At 39.6% G+C, this 8,896-nt stretch overlaps 1 protein-coding gene across 1 annotated transcript in view; it reads left to right on the top strand.

Annotated features, from left to right (window-relative positions):
• Ispd (isoprenoid synthase domain containing) overlaps nt 1–8,896 on the top strand; it is a gene marked incomplete at its 5' end in the record, with an annotated part of 254,789 nt that overhangs the window by 21,002 nt on the left and 224,891 nt on the right. Inside the window, 1 exon segment of the mRNA XM_013510696.1 lies at nt 2,006–2,155. Within this exon segment, the coding sequence (XP_013366150.1) occupies nt 2,006–2,155 (150 nt within the window).

Here is an 8,896-nt window from a genome sequence, read left to right as displayed (position 1 = left end):
GTTCGGTTCCTGGTACCGGAGAAAAACCAAAAAAAAAAAAAAAAAAAAAAATTCATACCCTGGCATAGAATTCTAGTATTATTCTAATAGTTGTGTCAGACATTTCCTTTTTTTCTTAAAAAGCAGTGCATGTTTGTGGGGACTGCTTTCCTATCTTCTGACCCCTACCAGGTATCAGGCTTGGCCAGTTGGGCTTGTTCTTTATCTACTTTTCACCTAGTTGGGCTGTTTCTTTCCTCAGTCCCAGCTGCCTCAGTTTTGCATCTATGCCTGCTCCAGATTTCCACTTGAGGCACTGGAAATGGTGATGCAATTTGTAAACTGTCTGCTTGGCTTGTACATTAGCTTTGATTTTCAGCCAGTCCCTTAGCTTTTGTAAACCAGCATGTGGACTGTATCTTGCTCAGATGTTGGTCTCTTCAAAAGCACACTTGTTCTTTTAGGATGCTGGCTTTATTTACTGTGATGCTCATGTGACAGTTGTTTGAAAGAAAGGAAATTTTTGAGTCAGTGTAAGGTGTGGCTAACAGAACCTTATTTTAAGAGAACTTCATCAAGGCTTCTGTCTGGTAATGAAATTCAAGACAGCATTACAAATGAGACCCCATTAAAAATAAAGGGACAATCGTCACACATAATGGTGTCTCTTTATGAGTTTAGATGCAATTATTAATGAGACAGCTTTCATCATATTAATGAAAATCAACAGATACGTTGCCTGAGGAGCTTTGTGTGGAGCTTATGTTTGAAAGGAACTGTTTTTCAAAGGAATTAGAGAAAGACATAGATTCATTGTTATTTGGGTTGTTTAGAGATCTTGAGGAGTTTGTCTGTTTCCTTAAATTATGTAATGTTTAAATTTAATGTTCTAGCTACAACTAATTAGTAAACATCAATTTGTAACTCATTTCAATTATTTCATAACAGTCTCCGTTTCTTCTTCCCATCTTCAGGGAATACCCAATTATATGTCAGTGTCTGTGTTAGTCAGTTCTTTGTCAATGTGACTAAATACCTGAGAAAAACAGTCTAAATGAGGAAAAGATTGTTTTGATAGGTGGTGTCTGTTCGTGGTTGACCAGCTGCCTTATTTTAGGGCCCTGGCAAGGCAGCTGCATCATGGCAAAAAGGTGGCAGGAGAAAGACACTCACCTCATGGCAGCCAGAAAATTGACCAGCCAGAAAATTATTTAGCTCACAGTGAGGGAGGTTTCAGTCCATACTTGGCTAGCTCCAGAGCAGGGTGGCACATGGCAGAGGGCAACAGTTCATGGTGGTGATGGAAAACAGCAAAGCAACAAGAGCAAAAAGGGAGGAGCTGCAAAGAGTAAGCCACTTTTCCTCCCTTATATTGTATGCAGGCTACCCGCCCTAGGGCGGGTACAGCACTTATACCTGTAATCCCAGCATTGGACCATGAATCAATCACAAACTCTAGAAACCCAACCCCATGATTGCATGAGGCTATGGAGGGACATGCAGACACAAACCACAATACCCTTCAAAGGCCCTCAATCACACACCTCCTTCAACTGACCCAACCTATTGCTCAGTCAGCTATCTCTATCAGTGGATTAATTCATTGATGAGGTCCATGCCCTCATGACCCAACTTCTTCTTTAGGATGACTGTGACTGCACTGGTGATCAAGCCCTCAGAGTGAGTCTTAGAGGGACTCCTCATATTTAAGCCATAACAGCATCCTTTTGATGGTATTTGATATGAGTAACTTGTGAGGAAAAGGATTTTGAATCTAGCATGAGAGTTACAATTTTTACTTCTTAGTGTATGGAATGACGACACTGAAATTATTGTTGGCCTAAGATAATACTTTGACTTGGGGGCTGAGCAAACATTTGCTCAGATATTATTTTGAGATAAGTTGTTGAAAGTATACATACCATTTATTATTGAAAGTGCGTTACAGAATCTGTAGTTTTTCTTTAAAGCGCTCTGTAGTTGAAATAAGTGTACTATTTTCCTGCTTTTCTTTTTGGTTCTTTAGGCAGCAGGAGCAGTTCGACCTCTTGTGTCTACCGTCATCAGTCCCTCTACTGAAGGTTGCTTAGACCACTCGTTAGAACGTGCCAGATACAGAGCAAGTGAAATGCCACAGGCTTTTCTATTTGATGTCATCTATGAAGCCTATCAGCAGGTAAGAATCTTGAGTTTTGAAGAAGCTCATATTACATTGTACTTCCTGAAAGCAGCTACACATTTGGGGAATTTCTAAGAAAACACATGGTACATAATTGTACTTTTAGGCTAAGATTTATTGCAATGTAGTTAGTTGTAAGAATATGCAGCTTTATCAGAGGAGCTATACAGACAGTCTGAAGGAATCCATTTGGAGGTTTCCTTATCCTCTTTTCTCCCCTAATAGGACACAAGGCCTGCTGTATTCCAGAGAGAACACAGGAACATGTGTGCAGTGTTTCTCCCAGGGACGCCCTTTAGAGACTTAGCGCACAGGTGTTTATTGGGGTTGGTTGCATAGACACCCTCTGGCTAGCATGTACAAACATTCCACATTCTCTGAAGGAAAGCAGATGTTCAGCATAAACAGTGCTGTGTATGCAGACAGTCCGGGTAGAGTGAACCATTCCTATCCGTTAACTCCCAAATGCTGACCTATGGCCTTTCTTGGAAACAGGTCTTCTGAAGGACAGCAGTCTCAATTTTACTATGGTAAATGTTCTGCATAGCTACTTAGACATCTTAGTTAAAATTTTAATTAAAGATAAGTAATTTCCTAAAGTTGTCAAAAAGTTTTTCATGTTACTGCTGTATTTTGGGACTTTTTTTTCTTATGTTTGGGAATATTTCCATATGTACCTAATTTTATTACAATTTATTTGTGTATTTGAGATAGTTATTGAATGTCATATATTGGGCTTGTCAGGAAACTTCTAAATGCAGTAAGTTAGAGCAACCAGTTCAGTGCTACAGTGATATTAGATAATAAGCAAATAGTCTGGGATAGACTTTTAAGATTACAGGGTAAGGATAATATGAATATTGATATTTATATTAGAAGACTATAAAACTATAATAGGTATAATTTGGACAGAGGGTTATTTACCTACATATATTGAATTATAAATCAATAACCTTGACTCCATCAGCTACTGGTTTAAAGTGAGGTTTATTGAGACAGTATTCAATATGGCTGAATAGAGGAGGAGCCACTTGAGAGCTACTCAGAGAAAATCAAAACACAGGTAATTGGAGGAAAGTGAGGGACATACATCCTGATGCCAAAATCAATCCAAAGTAAGTGACTTGGAGATCAAACAATACATCGACACAGAACTTTATGAAGGTATTATCCACTCCACAGGGCTGCTTGGGGGTTTCCCACCCGTGTACAGAGCAGGTCCAGTATTCTAGGAAATTTTCAAAACACCTGATGAACTGAAACAATGCAGCCAACTCAAGCCAAACAAGATAGATTCGGGATACCAGGCCCCTTGCCTCTTTTGCCTTTCTCCAAACAGAGGACTCTGCAACCTGGCAGAAAATTTTGCCAGTACACAGAGGGGGGAGTAGCCAGGAAGATGCTCCCTTCCTGACTGGCCAGCAGTGTGTTTGCTTGCTTGTTTGTTTTTCTTTATTGCACACCATAGCAACAGACTGGATCCTCTAGGGACAACAAGGTTAGGGGCCACGGTGGCAGTGCTGAAGGTAGTAAGTGGAACAGCATGACCTCTTCTGCTCTACGGCCATCACAGCATAATCAAGTGAGAGGTGTAGATTGCAGACGTGGGATTCAGGTGGCCCTGGGTGAGGAAGTCAGCATCCCAGCAGTGCAAGTAGCCATGTGCGAGGAGGCACAAGGAGTGAGAAGTCAGCACCCTCCGACCCCCTAGAGCAGCATGTGAGAGGAGCCAGCAGTGGGGAACAGAGGAGGCTGCACAAGATCCGGGAGGAGCCTGTGGTACTTGGAACTGGGAGCACCCTCGGGCTGTCTCTGCCTAAGGGTGCCGCTGTACCTGGGAGAGCGATGCTGAGACAGACAGGGTAAGCAGACCTGGACAGGCCGTCCAGAAAGCTGCTGGCCCAGCCCCCACATCTGGAACCAAGATCAGCGCCACACGCAGCACTAGCCCTACTGTAGACTTGGTGGGGTTACCCAGCACGGCTGTGGGCTCTGGCTTGGAAGTCATCTTATTAAAAAGCTTCCGCACAGCAAAAGAAATCACCAAGAGAGTAAAGAGACAACCCACAGAGGGAAAAATTTTTTGCCCCTGCCCCTCAGACAAAAGACCGATATCTACAATATATAAAGAACTGAGAAGAATCAAAGTTCCCGAATTTAAAGACCCAATCCAAAAATGAGCATCTGCGAATAGACACTTCTCAGATGAAGAAATACAAATGGCAAATAAATATATGAATAAATGTTGAACACCACTGATCATTCAAGGGCGGCAAATTAAAACATCACTGTGATCCATCTCAGCCCAGAAAGAATAGCTGTTATCAAGAAATCAACCAATAACAAACGCTGGAGGGGCTGTGTAGAAAAAGGATTCCTTCTCTGCTGCTCGTGGGAGCACAGAGTGGTACAACCGCTGTGGAAATCAGTGTGGAGATTCCTCAAAAGGTAGACTAGAGGTTCCATTTGATCCAGCTATTCCCCTTCTTGGTATCTTCCTGAAAGAATTAAAAGCATCATACCACAGCAATATGACTTCAGTCTTTTAATTATAATTTTTTTATTGCTGTGAAGGCGAAGCTCTGCATATATATGTTCTTTCAATTTTCTGTGTTACTTACAGCTTTCTTCTTCACTTCCATGTCCTTCCTAAAATTCATGTATGGAAATCTAACTTTATGATGGTGTTAACAGGTCGTGGCGTTAGAGATGTTGTTAGATCATCAAGCCTCTGTCCTCATGAGTGAGATTAGCATCTTTGTTTTTTTTTTATTTTAAAAAATAAAAGAAGGAAAACATATTAACAGACAGACATCCATTTACAAAGTAGCATAAGAATAATACAAACAAAACGGAGTTACAGACAAAGTTGTAGGAAATTTACTATGATTGCTGTACTCCTTACTGATAACTTCAAAGTGGTTTCTCAGGAAAACAAATAGAGATATACAAGATTGATCAAACAAGTAATCATTAACTGTTCCTTTCTGCAAAACAATGGAAGACAGTAGTACAACTATGTTAGAGGGGGTAAGCAAGCTGCCATGCACCTCTTTTAACAAAGACGTTTCTTAATCCACTCTGCCAGAAGCATCTTCGTTAAAAGAGGCCCGCGGCAGCTTGCTTACCCCTTTTGCTATGTTAGGACTCAGCAAGAGCTCCATCTACCAGGACATGCCGTCCATAAAGGACTGAGGTTTTGCTAGATACAGAATCTGCTGGTGATTTGTTCTTTGATTTTCCAACTTGTGGGATTGTAATGATCTATTCATAAATTACCCGGTGTGAGTTATTCTGTTATCGCACCGTGGGTAGACTTGACATCTATTAAACTCATATCAATGTCTCTTATTAACACCTCCTATCCATTTTTTTTTCTGAGTGTCTCATTAGTGGTGCTTCTTCTACATCCTAGAGCAGCAATGGTGAACCTACGGCACATGTGTTATTATGTTTCTCTTCTAAGACAAATCCTGTTAATTTGTGCATTGTTTTTTCTAAACTAAAACCTCAGTATTTAGGTTTAGTTGCAGTGTTAGCACTTGGGGATAAATAAATGGGTTCTGAGTTGCAGCGTGGCACTTGGTCTCTATCACTGTCCTGGGTAGTATTCTTTTCTTGGTTTTACACATTGCAAATATCTTCTCTTAACTATTCAATGTTATCTTTAATGTACTTCATTTTAATATAGTAAAATACTGTGAGTTTTAGATCTTAATTTTCCCTTATCCACCCCCTGCCCTCAATACACACGCTCCCTTCCTTCTGCATGGCTATATTTTATTTTACTCTATTGATATTAGGGCTTTTCATTTCACACTTAGGTCTTTGATCCATTATTTTAAAGTGTCTTGCATTACAGGGCTCTTTACCCTCCCTTCAACTTTTATAAAGTGAGTTAGATTTTCCAGCATCATTTATTAAACCGCCTATTCATTTCTGACTACTTTGTGTATCTATTGCGTTGCTATTTGATAATATATACATAGATTTATTTTTGGGTTCATTATCACTGATGTGTTTCCTGTGAAACTGCTGCATTTTTTTAAAAATTACTTTTAAAATGATCTTTTCTGCACAGGTTCCCTAGGAAATAGAGCCTCAGGCAAAGCTTAAATCCTGATGCAAGGTGATAGATATATTACCAGTCTGGCCACTGCTTCACAAACAAACACAGCTGGTCACTTCACACGGGACATATCCAGACAAGTTTACCCAAAACTGTTTGCATTTTTCCCTTCAGTGGTTTGTTCTAAGAGACAGAATTCATCTGCTTGTTACCTCTTAGTTAACATTTCCCTCATAGAAATGAACTTATTCATATATTCTCTAGCCCCTCCAGTAGGCAGGGAAGCCTGATCTCATGACAGGTACTATAGTACTTTACCTGTGGCAAAAAAACAGCTTCAGGGAGAAATTGGAGACCATGGCTTGTGTCCTCAGATACGTGTGGGCCCACATGCAGCCACTTGCTTTGGTGCACAGGGCTGGGACACGGAGGAGACTAAGAGCATCTAGGGCAGCGCATCTTATGTGACTGGTCCACCTTTATTACCTTTCTGCAAATCAGATATCTTAGGTTAAATTCTCTCTGTGTTTTATTTATTGGGATTGGTGGTTTTTGGAATTATAAACTTGGGGATTAAATTGATATCTTCAAGCTTTAAAGTCTCCTTTATAAACATATGTCTTGGATAACTTACATTCTTTGAAAGACTTTATTGTGTATTTTTAGCAATTTTTTAACTATATTTTTAGCTGCTATGTAGCATTCTGATACTTATTAGGTGTTTTTGTTTGCTATATTGAGCACGTAGCAGACAAATTTCTTGAAAACGTGGTCTTAAGTTTATACTTGCAGTCTTGGTTTGTGACAGAAATGATCATATCTTTTTCCTTATTTTTACTTTTCTTTATTACTTTGCCCAGGACCTTGGTATCATGTTACAGAACAGCAAATCTAGTAGTTATTTAAATGTGTGTCATGAGAGAATTTAGAAAGACGGATTTTTTAGTAGCATGAAATTTTGCATGATCTTAAAGCTATGCATTTATTTTCTCTGTGTACAACAGACTAAAAAGTGGGCATTGTGTAATCCCTGGAGAAAAGTATTACCAATGTTCTACGTTTTCCCCTCTAGCTCACACTTTTTCATTCGAGACTGTCTTAACAAGAGGTGAACATCTGTCTTTAGCTAGGTTAGATGGGGTTTTTGAATAAAATCCAACAAGGATGCAATTTAGTTGAAAATATACGTAAGAACAAGAGATAAGAAACAAAAGATGAGGCAAACAGAAGACACAGAATCAGAGTGTGGAGAAAGGTACAAAAAGAAGTTGCTTTGCTCCTCTGATCTGTCCTGTGCGCATGGCGCTGTACTAGGAAAAAAATAGGATCCTGGGAAAAGTTTTCACTGTGAAAGATTGCTAGAAGTCTGTTGGTTGTGCTTTTCGTGAGAAGAGGAACACATATTCTAAAAGGGCTGTCAGTGGCTTTTTGTTTTATCTTTTAAAATCGTGATCTTTTTGTTACAGAATTTGGCAAGAAAGGCTGCTTTAAAAAATAGAAATGACCACTGGGACACAGCATTGCTTCTTCCTAATCTTTTACTGCAGGTGCTGATTTCTGGTCAGGTGCTCTCAAATCAGGTGCTGACTTCTGGTGGACAGTCAGGAGGTGACAAAGGCTTTATAAGGAAGTTTTGATAAATTACACAGGTGGACACTAAAAAATGGAACATAACTGGCAAACTCCCAACTTCGTATGTGGCAAAAACCACATGCAGACACCAGTACCCAGGCAACTGACATTCTTCTAAAGGTAGCAGAGCCATAGGTGACTCAGCAATTCCATAATGGCAGTATTTGTGGTCATATCACAAGCTGTTAGTGTGCTAGCAAGGACATGCCACTCTGGGGGAAGAGATAAGGTTGAAGATGAAAAGTTTATATTTACTGGAATACTAAAGGAAACCTTGGTATATGGGTTCACCTGGGATTAGAGGATGAAATTAAGCTATGTTTTGATCTCCTGTGGTCACGTGGGTCTCATTTAGTCCTTTTTAAGCAGACTTGTGTAGTATAGGTAATATCATCCCTGCAGTACCTTCAGACTTTATGGCTGGAATAAACTTATTTCCTAGACTGATCTGAGACTATCACTGCCTTATATTTTTGGCTGATTTACTTCAGAGAGTTGTAGCATGATGGAAAAAGAATGGTAGGATTGAGAATATATTTTATTGTGAAGAAATACAGATTTTTCAAATTATATAATGATTTTGTTCAGATCTTTCTCACTAGGCAAATTAGTCTTTTTCTGCAAATTAGTCTTTTTCTGTAAATCATCTCTGATGGGTGTTGCAATATTAGTTTTCGTTAAACTGAAAACTGTTTTTCTCAGTTACATTGACTGAAAGCGCAATATAAAACAGGCATGAGGGCTCACAGCCTGTAATCCCAGCCCTTGGGAGACTGAGGCTGGGGGAGTGCAGCGAGTTCAAGGCCAGCCTGAACTGCGTAGTGAGACCCTGTCTCAAAAAGCACCCTCCAGTAGAAAAAGCAATAAGATTTGGGAAGCTCATATGAAACAAAAAGTGTTTTTCTCCAACAACTTTTTTGTTTTTTTTTAATTTTTTTTTATTTTAAAGATAAAAGGAGGGAAACATTAACAGACATACAACATTTTACAACATATCACAAGCACAATACAGACAATACAGAGTTACAAACAAAGTG

The sequence above is a fragment of the Chinchilla lanigera genome, unplaced genomic scaffold, assembly GCF_000276665.1.
Source record: "Chinchilla lanigera isolate Chin_1 unplaced genomic scaffold, ChiLan1.0 scaffold00009, whole genome shotgun sequence".
In the NCBI taxonomy this organism is placed as follows: domain Eukaryota; kingdom Metazoa; phylum Chordata; class Mammalia; order Rodentia; family Chinchillidae; genus Chinchilla; species Chinchilla lanigera.
Note: the sequence above shows the minus strand (reverse complement) of the source record. Positions and strands in the feature narration are given on the sequence as shown.